General features: G+C 44.6%; 1 protein-coding gene across 3 annotated transcripts in view; it reads left to right on the top strand.

The window, feature by feature from the left end:
• The window catches only part of ELP1 (elongator acetyltransferase complex subunit 1), a 60293-nt gene that overhangs the window by 6329 nt on the left and 32305 nt on the right, over window positions 1-21659 (top strand). For 2 of the 3 annotated variants that reach the window (XM_075080008.1, XM_075080007.1), the window contains exons 6-31: window positions 987-1086; window positions 2012-2102; window positions 3343-3466; window positions 4138-4228; window positions 4682-4912; window positions 5214-5384; window positions 6056-6155; window positions 6837-7019; window positions 7807-7913; window positions 8405-8508; window positions 9329-9382; window positions 9481-9586; window positions 10263-10378; window positions 11118-11191; window positions 11829-11907; window positions 12171-12250; window positions 13161-13301; window positions 14410-14495; window positions 15077-15225; window positions 16061-16184; window positions 16650-16747; window positions 17955-18156; window positions 19521-19582; window positions 20084-20146; window positions 20265-20325; window positions 21107-21220. In XM_075080008.1, coding sequence (XP_074936109.1) covers window positions 987-1086; window positions 2012-2102; window positions 3343-3466; window positions 4138-4228; window positions 4682-4912; window positions 5214-5384; window positions 6056-6155; window positions 6837-7019; window positions 7807-7913; window positions 8405-8508; window positions 9329-9382; window positions 9481-9586; window positions 10263-10378; window positions 11118-11191; window positions 11829-11907; window positions 12171-12250; window positions 13161-13301; window positions 14410-14495; window positions 15077-15225; window positions 16061-16184; window positions 16650-16747; window positions 17955-18156; window positions 19521-19582; window positions 20084-20146; window positions 20265-20325; window positions 21107-21220 — 2911 coding nt within the window. The remainder of the gene's footprint in view (window positions 1-986; window positions 1087-2011; window positions 2103-3342; window positions 3467-4137; window positions 4229-4681; window positions 4913-5213; window positions 5385-6055; window positions 6156-6836; window positions 7020-7806; window positions 7914-8404; window positions 8509-9328; window positions 9383-9480; window positions 9587-10262; window positions 10379-11117; window positions 11192-11828; window positions 11908-12170; window positions 12251-13160; window positions 13302-14409; window positions 14496-15076; window positions 15226-16060; window positions 16185-16649; window positions 16748-17954; window positions 18157-19520; window positions 19583-20083; window positions 20147-20264; window positions 20326-21106; window positions 21221-21659) is intronic. The other variant, XM_075080009.1, reaches the window with a different exon arrangement.

A 21659-nucleotide genomic window follows, 5' to 3' on the forward strand; every position in this document is an offset into this window, starting at 1 on the left:
GCTAGTGCTTGTAGAGGTAAAAGCACCCTTAAATCAGCATGACAAATTTTGCTGATTGTGTGCTATGTACTAAGGTTTTCCTATGACCAAGAGAAATAGCATGCAGTTTGGCTAAGGGAGCAGAAATAACAGTGGTTTGAGCTCCCAGAAGGCAAGAGTAGAAGGGTTTGGGCTACTGAGCACCACCAGTCATGTGGGGCAACTCTGTGTGCCTGCACCCTTCAGCTCTTTTTTCCTTTGTGTGACACTTCTATGTTTTCTCTACTTCTTATTTGGTAAAAAGTCAGGTAGCTAAAACCACTTCACTGCTGGATTGTTCTTCTTGTGTTTAAGTTTCAAAATTAAAACTCTCCTGCTGAAACCTGGCAGGCTAGAGTGCAGAGAGATGAAATGTGGACTGTTCCAGCATTACTGTTACGAGGGACAAGGTGAGGCTTGGCTATATCTGGGAAAATATGCCTATCTTGACAGAGTTAAACCTTTGAACAGCTGCCTCTATCTGTATCCTGCTGAATTTTTTTTTTCCTGTGTTGTTCTGCGAAGAACCTGTTTGCCTCAAAGAACACTACTTCTTATCCCAGCTTCTCTCTGCCATACAGACTGCCTGGATGGCTTGCCTTTCTCATCTTTCTCCTTCCAAGGGGTTGTGACTCCAGGCATCAGTCATGAACAAACCCTGATTCACCCTTGTGTCCAGCTTATGCAGAGACCCTGATGGAAGGGAAGGATGGTTTGTGATCATGTGAATAGACAGTCATATACACTTGCAGGAGGAGAAGTTTGAATTTAGACAGTTTTAATTCTAGTATTACCTAAAATAACATTCTTATGTTATAATGAATTTTTAGTTTTGCAGCCTTAAGTTTTTTTTAATGGATCGATTTCATGCCAAGGCTCTTGGAAGATCTGGGTTAGCAGTGCAGTTTAGACAAAGGCAGCAATTGCCTTCCCAACCTTTGATGCAACTTTCTTTTGTGTGACTTCAGGAAGTGTCACCTACTTCAGCCTGGGATGACAGCAGGCCTCGGGTGACATGGAGAGGAGATGGGCAGTTTGTTGCAGTGAGTGCTGTCTGTCCAGAAACAGGTGAGGGACCAAACTTCTTTGAAATACAAACATGTGTAAGAGACTTCTTAAGAAACTAGGCAAAGCAAGAACTGGCTGGTGTTCATGGTCTCTTGGCCGCTTAAAGCAAGGGTGAGTTGAGCTAGTTAGTTGCTCTTTTCAGTGTTTTCATATTATCAGAGGCATTTTATAGACATGATCTTTTAAACGCTTCCTTTGCGGTTTGGTTTTCAATCCAGTGAGAAGGCAGTAACCTCAGGAGAGGTTACTACTGAGCAGCTACACTCTGAACTGCTTCTTTCACCAGTGTTAAATTACTGCTTAAGCTCTGATCAATCTCTGGAGGGCTCCCAGTGCCAAATGGATTAATCTGTTTGAGTTGGCATACCCACTGTCGCTCGTAGTAGCAGTTTTGCCTTGCGCACTTTTTTTTAAATATTGGTAATACTTTTCCCTAGGTTTTGCCCTAAAGCCAAAGAGGTGCTGAGCACACACATACCTTGTACGACTGTAATTGATGTCTTCCGTAACAAACATTACTGAGCAGTTTAAGTGTATTGGTCAACATATTGAACTGCACCAATATGCACTGCTCTTCCCCTAGTTTGGGTTTTTACGTTCAGGACTTCAGATTGCGGAGGATCTTGCATTTATAGGAAGATTTTAATGTTTCTGTGGTGAAAATTGGAGAGGGAGATGGCTATGGCTGAGCTACATCAGACTGAAATTTGTGCTCAGTCCCTTTAGAGTCACCCAGTTAATATGGGAGAACTGCCTGAGGCAAAATTAAGTTTTTACCCTTTAAGGTGTACAAGAGAAATCTCCTTGTTATTCGTGTGCTACCCTCACATGCTTCATGTTATTCATGTCCTACCCTCATAAAATTAGAAAAGACTCTTCCCCGTGCTTTCTTATACATTTGTCTCATTGTTCTCTCAACCTGTAGGTGCTCGGAAGGTCCGAGTATGGAACAGAGAACTTGTGCTGCAGTCAACAAGTGAGCCTATTGCAGGATTAGAACAAGCACTGTCCTGGAAGTGAGTAGCAAAGCAGTCTGCATCCTGGCAGTGTTGCTTTTTATTCCCTGGTCACAGTCTTTGATCAGCATCAATTTCATTTCTCCTCTGTTTGTTTATTTTTCCCAAAACTTGAAGAAAGCTTCCTTCTGATCCAACATGAGGAAGAATAGCCCTTCAAACCATGAAAAGCCTAATACTTGAATCACATGTGGGAAGAAGGGATAGATTCTTTGCACAGTCTCAATCACAGAATCACAGAATGGTAGGCATTGGAACGGACCTCTGGAGATCACCTCATCCAACCCCCCTGCTTGAGCAGGCACACCTAGAGCAGGGGGCACAGGACTGCACCCAGGAAGCTTTTGAATATTTCTAGGAAAGAAGACTCCACAACCTCTCTGGGCAGCTTGTTCCACTTCTCTGTCACCCTCAAAGTCTTTCCTCGTATCCATGTGGAACTTCCTGTGTTCCAGTTTGTGCCCATTGCCCCTTGCCCCATCATTGGGCACCACTGAAAAGAGTCTGGCCCTATCATCCTGACACCCTCCCTCCAGATTATTTATAAGCATTGGTAAGATTCCCCCCACAGCCTTGTCTTCTCCAGGCTGAGAAAAGCCAGGTGTCTCAGCCTTTCCTCATAAGAGAGATGCTCCAGTCCCCTGATCATCTTTGTAGCTCTCTGCTGGACTCTCTCCAGCAGTTCCCTGCCTTTCATGGACTGGGGAGCCCAGAACTGGACACAGTACTCCAGATGTGGCCTCACTAGGGCAGAGCAGAGGGGGAGGATAACCTCCCTCGATCTGCTGGACACACTCCTTTTAATGCAGCCCAGGATACTGTTGGCCTTTTTGGCCACAAGGGCACATTGCCGGCTCAGGGTCAGCTTGCTGTCCACCAGCACTCCCAGGTCCTTCTCAGTGGAGCTGCTTTCCAGCAGGTCAACCCCCAGCCTGTCCTGGTTCGTGGGGTTGTTCCTCCCCAGGTGCAGGAGTCAAGTGTTTTTGGACTCAGTTGTATAAACAGGAATATTACAGGTCCCTTTCCCAGTGCTGACATTTACTTGCTCACCTGAGGATGTTGTGAGCCCTAAAAATGTCTGTGCTGGATTTATGACTTTGTCTGAACACTGCTGAGAAAAACACAGCCTCTGCTGCCCTTTTCTTCATGTGTCTGGAGAAAATGTAAGATGATTGGTGTTTAAAATGACAGCTAGTGATTATGTGAGCAAACACTTTTCATTTGTCTCTTTTTTTTTAAGGCCCTCTGGAAACCTGATTGCATCCACACAAGAAAAACCCAACAGATATGATGTGGTTTTCTTGGAGAAGAATGGACTTCTTCATGGGGAGTTCACCCTCCCATTCCAGAAGGGGCAGGTCAAAGTAAGTGCTGTGTCTGGGCTTCTTTGATTAGAGTGTAGTGGAAGGGAGGACTAGATCTTTTCCAGATTCTGGGAGGAAGTTTTAAACTTAAGACTTAGTGCTGGCCCTAATGGAAAAAGGGACCTGAAAAGAGAATCGAGAAGCCTGTGGAGAAGAGGCAGTGCCCTCTGGAGGCCCGTAGTACAAGCATAGGGGGATTGTAGCCTTGGGGTGCTTCTGGCCCCTGTATACTTTCTACCAGGCAAATGCTTCAAAAGCACTGTTCAGAATGTCAGCCGTTGCAACAGTGAGGTGAAATACTCATGTTATCCCATATGAGAGAGGTGAGAAGCTACTGCTAGGGTGTTACTTCAGCTCCTGCCTTTGGATGCTGAGTGGTCTTTTGGCAGATGCTTCCTCAGTGCCAAGGAGAGTAGAGAGAACACTGCTGTCATATTTGTGGTTGTGTCACCTCTTCAGCTGTGTGGAGCCACTGTGACAAGTGCTGCCCCAGGATGCTTTGCTCCAGCTGTCGGCAGCTTTGCATTACGTGAGGGCTATGTTAGTGTATTAACCCACGCACCTTACATTTGTTGAAAATGAGGAGCAGCTCATGGTGTTGCATACCAATCAGGAACATACCCACCCTATGCAGAGGCAACAATATCAGCAAGAGCTGTTTGTTTCTGCAGGTGAACGAACTGCTTTGGAATGCAGATTCTACAATCCTGGCTATATGGCTGGAAGACCTGAAGGTGGAAACCTCCAACCCAAACAGTTATGGTGAGAGCACTGTGTGAGGCTCTGGCTCTTACGCTTGTCTGAAAATGTGGTTAGCTGTGGGTATTCGTCTGCAAGCTGGGAGACACTGGGAAGGCTTACCTACAGCTTTGAGACTGTTTGCAGTTCAGGAAGAACTGGTAGTTCAGCCTGAGCTCAAAGCATCTTCCAGGCTGCTGTAACTGGAAATAGGATTAATGGAGTGCTAAAGGTGTGAACCCTTTTTAAGACATGGGTGCCTCCTCACAAGGTGATCTCAGAAGTCTAGTATTGACTCTTTTGCATGAAGTCTGTTGTTGAGTTTTCTTGTGAAGGGTGTTGTATGACATAGCCCACGGGCTGAAGGCTAGAACTATTATTTTCATCACACTTAACCCACCCCTAGAAGAGCAGTGGTGGTCGGGAGGGTTTGAGATGGGTCTCAGTAGTCTGTAGTAACCATTTCTTTTTCTGTAGTTCAGCTGTGGACCACAGGGAACTATCACTGGTACCTCAAGCAAAGTCTACATTTTGGTAGCTTGGAGCAAAATCGGTTGGTGTCGCTGCTGTGGGACCGAGAGAACCCATATAGACTGCACATACTCTGCCAGGGTTGGCATTACCTCTCCTATGTCTGGCATTGGACCACAGACCGTGGGATGGGGGAGAATAGTCAACATGTGGCAAATGTGGCTGTCATAGATGGAGGTAAGCAGTCAGACTGCTTTGCAGCTCTAGGGTCAGAAGAGGTGGTGTAGCCTTTTGGTTGCAGGTGGGATGGGATTATGGTAGTTCTTCTGTTACCTGCTGTTTCTACACAACTGTAAGTGAGGGGGACCATATAATGGATGGAAGCTTCAGGGGTGGTTTAATGGAGTTAACTGCTAAGGGCACAGCAACTGTATTTTCCTGTAACATTGTTCCTACTTTCAATAAACAACATAATGAGATCCTCCCTAGCATTTGGACTGGGTTACAGCTTGTTTTTTTTTTCTCTTTTCTTCCACAGATAAGGTGCTTGTCACAGCATTCCAGCATGCTGTGGTGCCTCCACCCATGTGTACCTATGAGATCCAGCTCCCACAGCCAGTTAATCAGGTTGCGTTTCACACAGATCCCAAACATAGTGGAGACATGGCTATCTTGGATGCTGATAACAAGATCTCTGTGTACAGATATGGTGAGAGCTTGTTGCACTGTCTTGTTAAAGTAAATCCTATGTGCCTGAGAGCAGTACACTGGGGTACTAGTAGGGTGATGGTCACTCAAGCCTTTAGTAGTCAGGAATAAGGTATATGTAGTTCAACTGTGTGTTCAAGCTCAGTTCTCTCATCTGCAGTAGTTTGGGTGGCACAGGAGCATTTTGGTGATGCATTGGCTTTGTGAGAAGGCAGCGTTCAGCACTTGGCTATGTGCTTATGCTGGTGATATCCCCCCGCCTATCTTTAGCTTGAGTAGAGTGCAGCAAGGGGTATCTTGTATAATCTCTTGTATAATCTCTTCTGATGGCATGTTGCTGATTGCCACTGGAAATATCTGGCAATAGCTACATAGGGTCTGTCTGAGGCACCCAGCACTTCCCAAAGCAGTCCTGTATACATTGTAATATTTAGTGTGCTGTGAAGCAAGAGACTGTTGCTGCTGCATCTGAGTTTTGTACTGTGACATTACAAGATAACTGTTCCTCAGGGTAAGTGTTAATGAGGATTAGGTGTTGGCTGTACATGTATGGATGGTATTTTCTGACTTTCATAATAGTTTCCTGCAACATCTACTTTTTGATAAGAGTGAAGATGAAAGGATCTCTGTTGGCAGGATCTCTAAACTTTGCTTTTTTTCTGTGTTTGCTAGGACAGAGCACAGTGAATGACCCCACTGTCAGGTTTGGAGCTTTGGGTGGAAATGGTTTTAAAGCAGCTGTGGAAATACCATACCTGGATAAAACCTACAGGTAATATAGAACTAGTACAGCTGTAGTGGGGTGAAAAGGGCTGGATGTTTTGGAGGTCACAGCTCTGACCACTAGTTTCAAGATTTTGAAGAAGGTGTCAGATAACATGGTTTCATTGTGCTGCCACTGTGGCTGCAGCCAGTGCTGAGCATTGGGCAATGCAGTGGGCAGTTTATCCTGAGAAGTGCCCTTGACTGAGGTCTTGATCTAGTGGGAGCAGTGACTGTCAGTGATGGTACTTAGATGGCCTTTCCTGTGCCTGGTGCTCTTGGCATTGTGGTGCTACACTTTGTGCTCCTGTTCCCAGAGCCAAAGGAATGGTTGTGCAGTGCCCAGGCCCGTGATCATGGCACGATGAGTAGCAGAGCAGCTTGCATGGCAGGGACAATGACAAGGTTAAAAATACCACCCTGTTCTACATTTGTTCCTGTACACAGCTGGCATGGGAACTGCCTAGGGAAAACAAATGAGGCTCCCTGGGTCTCAGCCTTCATCTCCAGCCCAGTCTATGGCAGGATACATGCTTTGGGCACTAGAGCCCAGCTAGCAATGCTGTGTGTACCTATTTGCATGTGTACCTGAACAGCCAGGCTGTGCCTAGGAAGACCTGCACCTCTCGATTGAGGTGGCCTATTGAAATCAGATTCTATTTGCTTTCCATTCTCTCTTATTTTGTGACAGAGTTGATGTGGGCAGCGACAACAACCAAGTGATGAATCCTCTGGGGCTCCGATTTCTCACCTGGCTGCCAGATGACAGCTTCCTGGTGGTTGGTCAGGGTCAGCATGCTGCTCAGTCTGTCCTTCACCATCTGACTGCAGTGCCTCATGTGGCTGGAGCTGAAGAAGAGCACCTGAATTTACGGTACTGGGGATCTGTCCAGTTGTGGGTAAAGTCTGAGAGTGCCACTGGACAGCACCTAGAAGGAATTAAATCTCAATAAACATGCATACTGGAGGCTGTGGGTTGGGGAATTGGGCATTCTTCCTGCAGGAGAAGCAAAAGCTCACGAAGCTGCCTACTGGTCAGCACTTGCTGTAGTCCTAATGCCTACAGCCAGCCTGGTGAGATGGTCTATGCTAGCATGCCTGTGTCAGTACAGGATAGCTCTGTCCTTTGCCTGAATTCCAGGCCATCATGGGGACTGATTCCCTCGATTCTACCTTTTGCCCACCATTATCAAGGTCCAGAAGGGGACTGGTAGCTCTTGTTACTCCTGTCCTCCTCCTCCTCACATGCTGGGCTTTTTGGGGTCAGCTGAACCAGATCACAAAAGGAGGCCTCCTGGGGTACAGAAATCCGCTTCCCAAAGGGATCCTGAGAGTTCCTTTCTGCAGCCTTCACACAGCAAAGACAGGCTGATTTGCATATGAACTGTAGATTAGGACAAAGGAAGTGTGGGCTCTGCAGAATGCTATAAGTATGCAGACAGTGACTAGCACAGTTAGGCAAATGCCTGTTGGCTGGATTTGGTGGTGCTTTGCCTTGCCAATGTCAACTCCCATAAGTGTGGAAAGACTGCAGAAGATCCTTACGTGAACAAGGTATCTGTCCTTGCTGGACATGTGCATCCTTCCATCTGGCCACAAGAAATGCAGGATCTAGGTGTTAAATGTAATTCTGATGACTCATGTTCTGTGTCTTTCTCCAGGTTGTCTGTGCCTGTCGATGGAGAAGTGATCAGCCTGTGCTGCAGCCCAGTGACCAAAACTGTAGCTTTGCAGCTGGCTCATAGACAGATCCTGAAATACCTCTGGGGTAAGCTGAGCCTTATTGAAGTACCTGGTCTGAGGTATAGTTATTACAGATTTCTCAAAAGGCATAACAAAATGATTTGACTTTCAGGGATATGAGTGACTCTTGCTGGTAGCTTGTCCTGCCTTTCATGCTCCCTCTGCTCCCAGAAATGGGCCGAAATCAGTGATTTGTGTCAGAAAGTAGTTAATGTTTTTGGGAATGATAGTTCAGGGATTATGATTTGAAAAGATGCTGGTTTAGTGATTTCAGAAGTGCTGAATGAGTGCCACGTCCTTAGCATTTCCCTCCTTTTCCACAGTGGAATAAAGGTGCTGCTGTGTCCCTAGAAGTTACCACCTTCTTGTCTGCTGTGTCTGGACTTTTGTGTCAGTATTCCTCCTCTCTGTCAGATAGTGTAGCTTATTCCCAGCTCTAGTTTTCTTGAGGTACATGTCATGAGGTTGTAATGTCTGAATCTTTGGCTGGAAAACAGTTTGATCTTTCCTCTTCAGAGGCTTCTACTCCGGTCCTTGAGCCCTGGAAGACTAGCAGTGGCACTGCTCTTCAGTTCCCCTACCCTTGTGTGCAGACTTCCATCATGAGGATCAGTGGTGAAGTAAGTAAGACTGTGAGCAGGTTAAACTCCCTACTCAGTTGTTCTGTGTCAAATGTGTAACATGATCCTCTGCACAGGGTCCAATGATACTTCTTAGCAGCGTTCTTCATAAGGCCTTATGCAGAGCTGAGAGCATGTCTTCCTTGTCTTGAGCATTTCTGATGGCTTGCAATTAACACCCAATCTCCCCATCCTATGAATATAACTAATAATGTAATTGAAGAGTGAGAAATTTAAGATTTAAAATTTCCAGGAGTCACTGTCCTGCTCTTTTTGAAAACAGCATTTTGCTCTGTTGTATCTGAAATTACCCTATTAGCAACTATGGCTGTATTGAGTTACTGCAGACCTGCTACTACTATTGGTGATGGTTTCTTGATAGCTATAACAGCTTAAGGAACAACTAGGTATTTGGCTGGTAGTTTCAGGGTTTCATTCATTCAGTGTGCATCCAGGTGAATGCTGCATGGAGTTGCTTTGCTGTGCTCTGTACTAGTGCTTTGCCTCTGCTGTTTTGGACGAAATGCTGCTGAATGAAAAAATAAATTATCTGGCATGGTTTCTGCTTCTGTTTTGTTACTGTGCAGTTTTCATTACAGGGTAGACCAAGCTGGGTTTCCAGCCAGAATTGTTTAAAGGCACTTAAGTAAGCTCTCCTAGTATAGAGGTTGCGTGACTTGCTATCCAGCTTCTCTAAGTAATTCATGTGAGGTACTCGGTACCTATTTGTAAGGTACTTCAATCCAGTGCTTGTCAATGTTGTGAAACACTGGAGGTTGTGACACTGGCAGCTTATACTTGTGATCCTTTTTATTTACAGGAGATGATCTTGGGCCTCACAGATCGATGCCGGTTTTTTGTTAATGATATTGAGGTACCTAAGTTTTTGCCTCTCATTGCATCCCCTTTTCCTCTGCCAAACAGAGCTTTCCTGTTTCACTCTATACAGCGATAAACTTTATTTTTCTACAGGTTGCTTCCAACATCACCTCATTTGCAACATACAATGAGTTTTTGTTGGTGACAACAAACTCCCACACCTGCCAGTGCTTCTGCTTGAAGAACATATCAGTGAAAGGTAAATGCCAGCTCTGGCTGCCTGCTACTGGCAGCTTATGGCCATTGTCTTGAAACCACAAGGTGTCCCCATTTTTCACATCCAAACCTGTTGTATTTGGGTCACTCAGAGCAACTGCTTAAGAGACAAAGGAAGAGAGCTGCTTTCAAAAATCTATTAGACAGCAAGGAGCACAGGGAGCTGACTTCGTATATCACATGCCCTTCCCAGGGAGCAGGATTTGTCCTGTAGTTGTTGTCCCTTCACTGTTTTCATCAGCTTAGCCCTGCATTCTCTCCCTCCCCTCCATGTCCAAAAAAAGAAAGGGCTTTGTGCTATTTGAGGGTGTGTGGAAGAGAAGGGGTCCCAGTAGAGTTTCTGGTGGTATTTGGCTACAAGAGGTATGAGGACCCTGGAAAAGGCATGATGACAACTTGTTGGTCCTTTACATTATTCAGGGCAACTCTTACCTGGCCTGTTGAGCTTTTTGATCCTGTTATATAGAGGACATATCTCTACTTTGTGTACAGCAGTGCTTAGCACTTAGAGGTCCTCTTCCTACCTGGAACCGTTGAAGGTTACTGGTGTATTACTGACTCATTTGGTCCAGTACGACCTTGCAGAGCCACACAGGAAAGCCTGACCGGGGCACTGTGCTTCAGTGTTCCACATGTGCTGATAAATATGCTGTCTTCAGCCCTTCAGGCTGGCCTGAGCAGTGCCGCTGCACCCAATAGTGAGACCCTGCGCAAGGTGGAGCGAGGTTCACGTATCATCACCGTTGTGCCCCAGGACACAAAGGTTGTGCTGCAGGTCAGTGCTCTGCCCGTGTCTGCTGAGGTCTGCTATCAGGGTGTAGGGGGGTCATCTTAGTGGGCAGCTGGCCAACCTGCACACAATGTGTGCAGTGCTACAAAGGGGCTGCCTTGTACTGCTGCGGCACAGTGCCCCACAAATCTCCAGCCACCTGGCTGGATGCAGAGGGATTTTGAGCGTACCTATGGGAATTAGGTTCAGCACAGGCAGCTGGGTATGTACAGAACTGGGAAAGGCTATCCAAATTGCTAATGGCTGAGGTAGCGTAGTGCTACTTATTGTGGCCTCTTGGTGAACCTCAGACTCACCTGTCAGTACTTGCTGTATTTGCTAGCAGCACTCCATTAGCCTTGGCACTAAGTTTGTCTGAAGTGCTGAGCTCACTCTTCAGAACCAGAAAAGGTTCAGAGAATGGAGGATGTTATTTGAAGGGCACCTCTGGAGATGTGTAGCCCAATATCTTCCTCTAAGCACAGCTAACCTGAAAGCTTGATGAGGTTGCTTTGGGTCTTGTCTGGTTGAGTGGAGTCCAGCCTGCTGAGGACTGATGTTTCCAAGCTGAGAGAATTTTCAGATATTCTTCCACAGTCTTAGAAGTTGCATGTCCTTTGAAATGAACAAACAGGCCCAAGTGCCTGCAAGTAGCAGACAGGCCTAGAAAATCAGCTAGTCCTCATTTTGCCTTCAATGTAGGCCAAGTAACTACAAATAAATAAATGTTTGGATCTTATTATAGATGCCAAGAGGAAATCTGGAGACTGTTCACCACCGAGCTCTGGTTCTTGCCCAGGTTCGGAAGTGGCTAGACAGGTAAATGGCACTGGCATATTCTGGTCTTCTCTCCCCTAGTCTGAGCTGTTAGAGGATGGCTGGGCTGGTTTTGTTGTGCTGGAGAAGGGAGGGAAGCTAAATTCTAACAAACTTACTTTGTCAGTGGGAGTGAAACTGTTCCTGGGTCTACCAGCTAGAAGTCCAGCTTTCAACAGTCCCAGGTGCCTCTCATTTCACCACTGAAGGGCTTATATGTGTACTGAGACTGTATGGGTGGGAGAAATCTTCATCTGCTCCATTCTCCAGACATCTCAATCACTTCATGATGAAGCATGCTGTTTTTCATGTTTTATTTCCTTAATTGATTTACATTGAAGTTTTCTGAAACAGAAGTTGGCACATTAGATTAAAACGTGGTTCTCTGTTTTAAGAGAGAAGAAAAATAATGCAAGGCCTGTATTGCTTCCTCGGTTTGGTGTGCTGGTCTGTTCCACTGCAGAAGCTGGCAATGAACGTGATTGACCTTGCACATTTTTTCTGGAAGGCAATTTACATATTTTATTGCCTAGGCTATTCCCTTCCCAGGGGGTGTGCCTTACCTCTGGTCAGTTCCCTGTATTTGTGGATACTGCACCTATCCACTATGTAAACTATCCCACTTGACTTATTCCTCCAGGCTTATGTTCAGGGAGGCATTTCAGTGTATGAGGAAGCTGCGAATCAATCTCAATCTTCTCTATGACTATAATCCCAAGGCAAGTATACCTAGCTGTTGTGTTGTTTTCCGTATTTGTCTACTCTGGAATCCATTGACATTGAACAGTGGGCTCAGAAGAGGTGGTGGTGCTGTCAGTTCTGCTTTCAGCAGACATGGCTGCTCTGCACTGCTACATCCTCGTGCAGGCAGATTAGACTTACCATTTCCTTAATCTGTACGTTCAGAGAAGGTCTTTGAATTTGGTCTTGTACTTAACGTACTTGTTCAGAATAACAGTAGTAATACTCTTGTTTGTTTCAGGCATTTGTGGAAAACGCAGAAACCTTTATCAGGCAAATAGATTCTGTGAACTATATCAACTTGTTTTTCACAGAACTGAAGTGAGTATAATTCTGCAAATAGAAGCATGCATGTAATCAGTGGTGGTACATTATTTTGTCAAAATATTGGCAGCTCTTCAATGTGGGTGCAAGGAGTCAGTCAGAAATCTGGCATGTTGGGTCATAAAGACTCGAGTAAGCTTAATAGTTTCAGGGCTAGTCATCGTGCCTTGTCAGGAATTTCATCTTGTAGGCATCCATTAGATTTTTCCAGCAAGTGATCAGTACATCATCTGACTGCTTTGACTTGTCTGTCAAAGCCAGGCTTGCTGTACAGGGGTAAATGTGAACAGAGAAAGGTGTGTTCCTTCATAATGAAGAGCAAGACAGCACTGCCTACCCGAAGCCTCAGGTCAAGATACTTGCTTAGATTCCCAAATCAGGCCCCCTGATTTCTTTCTCAAAGGTTGAGTGACAAGAGGCTTGAGGGCATTGTTAGCTTCAGGACTTCTCAAGCTTGCTGAAGTAAATAATTATTTAGGAGCTAGACCTATCACTTAGCTGTTCCGTTTTATTTTCAGTGTTGACCTGACCTTAAATCTTTGTCTAGAAATAAAAGCAAATGGCTTAATTTTCAGAAGTGCTCTATGCTCTACTAAATCCACTATGGAGATGCAGAAGACAGCTGTATCTTGAAAATCCTGCCTTCTGATTTTTTTGTGCTACTGAAGTAGTTGTTCTGACCAGTTTTTTTCAATGCCTCTCTTCGCTGAGAATCAATTGGGATGGATGAGAGATGTTGAAGAGCTTTCTGGTAGTGTGGCAGGTTGTGTGTCAGTACTGAATGAGATATGAGCTATTTTGTTGAGTGGCTATTTTCTCTATGCATTTGTGTTTCTTAATGTTACTCTCTTTGTGCTGGGCTATGTGATGCACCATGCTGGTATTCATGGTATCTGTTCTCATTTAGAGAAGAAGATTTCACAAGGAGTATGTACCCATCTCTGAATGGTAGCAGTAATGCTCAACCACGCCAGCATCCTGATCAGAAAAAAGTAAACCTCATATGCGATGTGATGAGAGGTGCCATGGAACATATTGACCCACAAAAGTGAGCGTTTTCTTATTGTAGGTGAAGGAACCATTAGAGACATTTCTAGTAAGTCATTTGCAGAAAGCAAAGCTGTCCTTAACATCAGTTATCTTGCTTCAGATCCTCTGAGGTGAGCCTGTGTTCCACAAAACTTATATAGCCATACCTTCTATCTGCTGAGGGTGCTGTCCTGAAAACCACAACATCTAATAATTCCACAGATAGCAAAAAACTTTTTACAACAAGAATTGAAGTAATAGATGCAGGATGCTTGTAAGGGTTTAAGAAAATAAACTCAACTGAGGACAGTCTGTGTGGCACAGGGGACAGAGAGTCGTGAGCAAGATTGTCATGTCAGGGAGATGCTGGCTTTTTGGAGCAGCTTGCCTTTCAAAAGGATCTCAGCAGTTCCATTTGAGACTGAATTACTTTTGTGAATCTGCAACTGCATATTTCTGAATTATTACCTTTTTGGTAACCATCCTCCTTGGATGGGTCAGCACCAGACAAGGGTAAAGAGCGCAAAAATAAGATAATAACAATGGTTAATAAAGCAGTGTTAAACCATTGGCAGCTTATGTATGAAACAGTAGATAGAGGAACAACAGGCTGAACCCTGAAAATTTAGAAATTCAGAACATTTAGAAAATTTCAGTAAACGGTTTTGGAAAACAAAGCCTCCCCTTTCCTGGGAAAGCTACTCTGAAATAGAACGTGTAAAATGTATGAAAGTGGGAATAGGCTCCTAGAAGGTTTTCCTTATATAAAAAAGACCATATTCATGCCAAATTTCATTTGGAAAACTGTGTCCCGCTGTCTAGGCTTTCAGAGAGAGGTGTCCTCTCCCCATTATGCTGGCTCGCATGGTAAGGAAGCTCATTCTACTCAAAACATACCTCCAGTCTTGTGACATGTTTGGGGAGACATGCTGAGTAGAAAAACATTTCTGTTATATTCTGTTTTCTTCCCATTTTTCCTATCTTCTGTTAAAAAGATTGAAATACCTGAATAGTTTTGGGTTTTTTTAACTAAAATGTAAACTAGAACTTGCACACTGTGCTAAAATAGGAATAACCAGTGTTTCTGCCTTCTTGCTTTTTTCATTTACTGCTTCTATTTTCTTCAGATATTGCCTATCGATTCTGACAGCACATGTAAAGAAAAGCCCTCCAGAACTGGAAATTGCTCTCCAGAAGGTTCATGATCTTCGAGGTACTGTATCAGGAAATCAAAAGATTTGAAAGTGGGTGGCTTGCCAGAGCTTTCATTGTTAGCATGGTTTACCCTGAAAATGATTTTAAGGTGGCTGTTCATGGAGTCAACCAGAAAACAAATGTACTTGAAACTCACTGTGTGTTAATGGAACAGCAGCATATCAGCTAGGATATGCTGCAGTACATGCCCTCAGCTTTTCTTTTTATCTACGTATGTCAGCAGATAGCCCAGAGTTGGAGCTGTTTTCTCTTTGCAGTCAGAATTCTGGTTCTCCCAGCATGGAATAGGAGGTTCCCATTTGGGTCCTGCTATCTCAAGCTGGAAAACTTTGCTTTTATTCTGTGCTGATACTTCTGACTTGTCACTGTTGCACACTTAGAAGTCACTATGCCTGGGCTGGTCGTTGAAGTTGCCCAGGAAAGGCAAAGTGACCCCTCCTGAAAGTCAGAACAAGCCATTAGTTTGATAGTCCCTATCTAGTGTCAGGGGTGTTTGATAATGCATCCCTCCCTCAGAGTGGGGTTCCACTGCTGTGGGAATTGGTGTAACTGATCATATGCTTCTTTATCTTGTTACAGAAAGCATTACTCCAGATGCCAAAGCAGTGAGTGCAGAAGAAGCACTGAAGTACTTGCTTTTCCTTGTGGATGTCAATGAACTGTATGATTATTCCTTGGGGACATATGACTTTGATTTAGTCATCATGGTGGCAGAAAAGTCTCAAAAGGTCCTGGCTTGTAGTTTCTGCCAAGGAGCTATTTTTGTGCTTTCCCAAAAGTTCTTCATGGTCTGCAGATCAGCCCATCTGTTTTGTGAGTCATAGCACTCTACCCAGGCAGGATTCAGTTGCTTGGAGGTTTTGTCTGATTGGGATGATGCTGGGAAGGTGGCATGTCTCTGCATCCCTTAGTACTTCTTGAGCACAGCTCTGGAAATTTGCGTGTGCTCAGGGTGAAATAGGGTTCTCTAGAGCATCACAGCTAAGTAACTCTGGGGAAGGGAGGGACTGTGGTCTGAAGTGTTGTGAATGCATGCCTTACATTCCCAGTTCTGTACTCTTTTGATTCTTGCTTATTTGGTGGTGGCAATGACAGTAGTGTGTAACTTCCAGCAGGTTTAATTTGAAATCTCTGAATGGAAATGCCCATCAGGATTTTCGGAGTTTTTCTGGTATAGTAGAGCCTGCTGCCCATCAGTTAAAACACCCTATATGGTCTTTGGTGTGGGGGAAATTGATCAGCTTTTCAGCTCCAAATTTATACATGATAATAGCTGATAAAAAACAATATTTGATATGATATATAGCCTTGAATTTTAAATTTCACCAGCCTTTAGATACTGCTGAAGTCCAAGTCCATGTGGGAGCCTGGTAATTTAAGTTAGTCATTCCTGGCAAGAGTACATATACAGAACTGATTCTTTAAGATGGCTTATATTTAAATTTAAAAAAAAGCCTTTTTTTGTGTATTTCATACAATATGGGACTATCTGATGGTGAAGATGGAGGCAAGATAAGGATCTTAGCAGATTAGCTCAACTGCAGTTTTTTTTATTCTTCGCAGGACCCAAAAGAATACTTGCCCTTCTTAAATACTCTCCGGAAAATGGAAACCAATTATCAGCGATATACAATAGACAAACACTTGAAGAGATACACAAAAGCTCTTGGGCACCTCAGCAAATGTGGTACGTGTCCTGCACATGCAGAGTGTCTAAGGAGAAATTCTGCAGTGGAACATTTCCCTTTGGAGAGCCTTTGGGGGGAAATAGCTGAAGAAAGAGACGGATTGTATGAAGTCATTGTCCCTCCTTGTAGTGCATGGTTAACTTATTTTTGCTACATGTTTTTTGTAGTGTAGCTTGGCACAGGGAGAAAGGAGTGAGAATGTTTACTGCTCTGTGATCATGAAGGATAAGTCTTGTTTTGTTCCTGTTGTAGGTGACTTGTCCCCAATTAACAGTTGGCAAAAGTGGAGCAAACCTCAAGGAAGTGAACACCCTTGATTTTACAGTAGCAGAATAGGTGCTTTTGTGCTCTTCCACCCAAGGACCTCTAGTTCCTTCTTAATGCAATGAACCCAGACTAGCTGGGAGCCATAAGATGCATGTGCTTTCTCTTTTATTGCTATGAATAATAAATGATTTCTGCAGGTCCTGAACACTTCTCTGAATTTCTGAACTTGGTGAAGGGTCAGAACCAGTATTGTGAAGCCTTGAAGCTGTACCCCTCCAGCACTCAGGAGTATAAGGTGTGTAAGCACATGACACTGCAGCATGCAGGCTTTTTATTCTCTCACACATGTGTTTTGCACATTGTCAGACCTTGAGTGACGGCAGGAATGAGACAGAAGCTGCTTGCATTCAAGTTCTGCAGGTCATTGCTATTCCTGTTGTCTGAGGCCCTCCTCTGAGATATTAGCTGGAATGACTCAGCACTGACCCTGCAAGGTCTGGTCATCAAAGGAGTGGCTGTTATGTCTTTGATCCCATGACCAGGAGAGCACCTGGGAGTCTGGTTTCTGCTGCACTATCTTGTGGTATGCTGGAGGACTCCTGTTACCACACAAAGACTTGTCTTCCTGTCTTGTCCTTTGTGATACCACGTTTCTCTCTGGCACTTGCAGGTTGTGTGGGGATGCTTCGTTATCCTTAAACTATTCTGAACAGTGCTAGAGAACTTGGGGCACTTGTAGCTGTGCTGTTTCCTAGCATAGTGTCCCATGTTCTGTTCAGTATTACCGAAGAACTTTAGCTTGCCCAAGGCTGAGGTGAAATGTAAATGAATGCATTTAATATAATTTATGTATTGTAAATACACAACACACAAGCCTTTGTAAAAGAATTAGATGAGTAAGAAAGAGGTGAAATACAGTCTGTTTGGAACACGGTGGAAGCAGAAAGGACCCTTTCCTCACAAGGGTGGTCTGTTCATGGCTCCGTCTCATTGGGAGTCTGTCTTTATTTCTTCAGTATTCTTCCAGTCAAATCTACCCACCCTTTCTTGATAGAGATTGTGAGCTTTGAATAGCATAGTGAAGCTCAGGGTACTGATACACAGCAGTCTGTGCCTGTGGAGTTGCAGGCTTGCGTCCTCCCTTGTGCCAGTGTTTGACTCCTGGAGTAACTCGGTTCAGTGAGACATTGTAACAAAACCATTTATGTGAGTGGGGAAGAAGGGGGTGATTTCCTGCAGCATGTAGCTTACCCAGCCTTTGGCTTGGAGAGTTAGGTACCTCCCCATGTCTCTTGCTTTAGCTCTGTGAGCTGTCTCCAGGTGCTAATCATCAGCCCTTGGCTTGATATAAAGTTCAAAATGGAGTAGGAACATTGTGCCTGGAGGTTCTTTGTGGGAGGGGAAAACAGGCTTTTGCTGATGGGCATTTAATTTTTACTAATGGATGTCTGCTACTGACTCTACAGCCGATTTCTTATTTCTCTTTTGTCCCTTTCTTGCAGGATATCAGCGATGCATATGGGGAGTACTTGATTCAGAAGCAGCTATATGAACAGGCTGCATTGATATTTGCTCGTGCTGGCATCTTTGCAAAAGCGCTTGATGCTTTTCAGAACAGTGGCAGCTGGCAGCAAGCCCTGTGTATGGCATCACAGCTTGGTTACACAAAGGACAAGCTGTCCAGCCTGGCACGGAGCATGGCAGGTAGGCCTTGAGGAGATGGAAGTGTGCAGAGGAAAACTGGCTGCTGTTATTTTTGGTTTGTTTTGATTTTTCCTAAAATTTAGTGAAAACTTCAGTCTTCAGCATTGTTTTTCTTAAAGGCAGAACGAAGATCCCATGTTTCCAAGGGTTTGGATGATTGCACATCACCTTTATTTCTCAAAGGAAGCAAAAGGTGTTGGAGCTGAGCTGGTAGGCACTCAGGAGTTGCCAAGCTAGCTGTGGCCTTGGCTGCCCCGTGCTGACTGCTTGTTGCACTTTTTCCCTTGCAGCTGTTTGCTGAACTGCTATTACAAATTGCCTCCCTGGTTAACCTCAGGGAATGGAGATTCCTTGAAGTGTCTGACATGACTGAGCCCTCTAGACTCATTGACATAAGTGCTGTGCCTAATCACAGACGTTAGAGGCTGTTGGATAATTCAGAGCTGTATCTTCATGTTTTCTCCTTAAAGTCTGCTAGCAGCTAGGACCAAACGGTATATGTAAAGCTATGTGCCATCATACTGCAGAAGAAAAAGGTAGCTGGTCTCAGAATTTGTGCTTACTAGGTCATAGTAGACTGCATACATCAGATGTATTGTGGACCTGGCATATATTTTAGCAAGAGAAATGGAGCATCATACTGACTTATCCCTTACTCAAGAGGCAGAGTTTATGAAGGGCCCATTTATGCAGAGGCAATGTGGCTCCTGGGAATATCCTTCCAGAGTTGGATGTTCCAGTATTTTCTTTTTCTGTCATCTAATACGGTTTGAATCCTTCATGTCTTGATTTTAACACTTTTTCTGGTGCCCCTCTTAAATCACAGCTGTACTTTAGCAAGATGAGCCAGACACAGGCTGTCATGGATGAGATTGCTTTGCTTGGGTGATTTTTAAAATTTTTTTCTTTTTTGCTGCCAAAGCTGATTCTGACTTTTAGGGGACTAGGAGCCCTGAATCCCACAAGTTTGATGACTGCTGTCCATACCACAGAGAGCAGGCAGCAAAGTGCTCCCTGCAGGCAGCAACACGGCAATACACTGAAGCTTTCAAGAGAGGTTTCCGTTTTACATCTTAGCCCCCTCCCCTTAAAAGACTGTTCACTATTTCTGTCTTAGACGGGGCGGGGGGGGAACCTTCTGCAGCTGGCCTTGAAGGACAGGCACCAGCAATTTCACAAGCAACTGGCTGATGATGTTGCAAGTTAATGAACTCTTGGCGTTAGCTCTTCTTTTTGCTGCGTGGATTGAGTAAGAGTGTGGCAGGTAGAAAGTGCCTCAGTGATGGGGATTTTCTTCTACTTTGTAGTTTTGTGGGACAAAATTCAGTTGCTTCTGAAAAGCTGAACTCCACCTTCTCTTATAGGAAAACTAGTTGAACAGAGAAAGCATGCAGAGGCAGCCATACTCCTGGAGCAGTACACTCAGGTAATGTAATTACCCTTCTGCCTGTGTCCCAGTACTATCCTCTGTCAGAAAGATATGCCATCTGTGTTTTCTCTCTTCTCCTGGGCCACGTGTGACTCTATGCATGTTGATAGCAAAACAGTCGTTGCCATGGGCTCTCCTGGGGTGGGCAGAGGAAGCCCAGGTGATGCAGTGAGCAGAGTGGGGATGAAAGCTTTGTCTCTGAGTTCTTCCACTCATGAAGCTGCCTCTGCTTTGGTTTGAAGAGCTTTCATCTTGGAGAGCTGAAGCATGAGGGCTGGAGTAAGGAAGACAGAGTTCCAGAGGGATTTCCCCTCAGCATGGGAGACATAACCATAGTTGGGGGAGGGGGTTTATGTCAACCCTTCAAAGTACCTGGCACAGTAGTGTTTTCCTCTCCTGACTGTGATACTGCTGCATAGAACTGCGCATCTGAATAGGTGCGACCTGAATGTGAATTACTAGCATCAGTAGCAGTACATGGTTGCTCTTTCCTTCTAGGACTGTGAAGAGGCTGTTCTCCTGCTCTTAGAAGGGGCTGTCTGGGAAGAGGCTTTAAGACTGGTAAGACATTTCAGAGCACAAGAACCAGAGTGGAAATATTTCTTTAGAGTGCAAGAACAGAGGGATGGGATCTGTGTTAGATCCTTAAATAATACCTTGTTTCCTTTCCCTGATCCAGATTCACAAGTATGGTAGGCTGGATATCTTGGAGACCAACTTCAAACCTGCTATTCTGGAAGGTGAATCTGTGCAATTATCTGAGGATTCTCTGTGCTAGAGGGGCTGAAGACAGTCTTTACTGGGTCTGTGGGAAGTCAACAGCACCCCAGTACTGGAAGCTGAATGGAAGGGTGCTTTGTTTCTGCCAAACTGATGCGGCCCAGTTAGCTGCATTTTGCTCTACTCAATGCAGCTTGAAGCCCTGCAGTGTCACAGGCTCTTTTTAGCTTAGTCAAGCTCTTTTATTGCTTCTCCAGACCTCACAGTCAGAAACTGTGTCCATAAACAAGCAGGACAGTCCTTGTTCCAGAGCCCATGCGGCAGCAGACCTATGGACTAAGAAAATGGCTGACTGTCCTGTAAGCTTTTATGAGCACTTTTTGAAAAATATGATTTGATAGCTGTATTCTCCCTTCCATTCAGGAAGGATGGTTGGTTACTGGTGGTTGTTTTTCCTTTTCATGCTATAAGCAGTAGTTGAGGGATTTTTTTTTCTTTAATTCGAACCTAATGAATGTGAAGAGATTTGGCCACAGAGCTTTCTGCTTTTCCTGTATTAGAAACAGATTCTTGTTCTAGAAAATGCTTGCCTGGCAAGTTAATTCGCTCTGCATCCAGGTGCATCTTGTTTGATGGGCTCCTGTATTACAAGCTTTGAATTTCCTTCCACTGGAGTCCTTTCGTGTGCTTTGCACCTGCCTTCTGAGCTTCTTGAAGGAAGCTCCTTCAAACTTCTTGTGCAAAAAATGCTTTTCTGGTTCTCTGCACAAATGTTCATGTTCTGATTTTAATATTGAGCAGCTCAGAAGAGTCAGCTGATCTTCTTAGATTCTCAGAGGACAGCGTTTCTTCGCCATAAGAGTCGCCTGCAAGTGGTCCGAGAGCTGAAGGAGAAGGCTTGTGAGAGCCTGCAGGGTTGGTATTGAAATGCATATAACTTTCTTCTGTATAAGTAACTGTGATAATATTTTTTTCCGTGGTTTCCATTTGCCCTGGTGGAGCTGTGCTGTATTCTAGCTCTAGTGGTATCTACAACAGTAGAACAGCATTCTTCTCACCCCATCCTTGCACCTCACTTGGACTGTGATTGATTGACCTTGCTCGTTCTGTAAAGACAGCTTTATTTTCAGGTGCTGCCTGTGTCACAGCTTTCATGGGATCCAAATGCACCTGAAAGCTCTTGAGAATGACACAGCATTGTCTCCACAGTGCCAGCTTGGCTGGGTCAGACAGTGCTTTAGCATGTCCTTTGTGCTGAGTACCTACTAGGCATATTCACCTGCCAGCTCACACAGGCTCAGCGAAGTTTTCTGAAAGCAGAATGCTTTGTCGTGGTCCAGATTTGCTGCATTGG

This window comes from Phalacrocorax aristotelis, chromosome Z, assembly GCF_949628215.1.
Source record: "Phalacrocorax aristotelis chromosome Z, bGulAri2.1, whole genome shotgun sequence".
Taxonomy (NCBI): domain Eukaryota; kingdom Metazoa; phylum Chordata; class Aves; order Suliformes; family Phalacrocoracidae; genus Phalacrocorax; species Phalacrocorax aristotelis.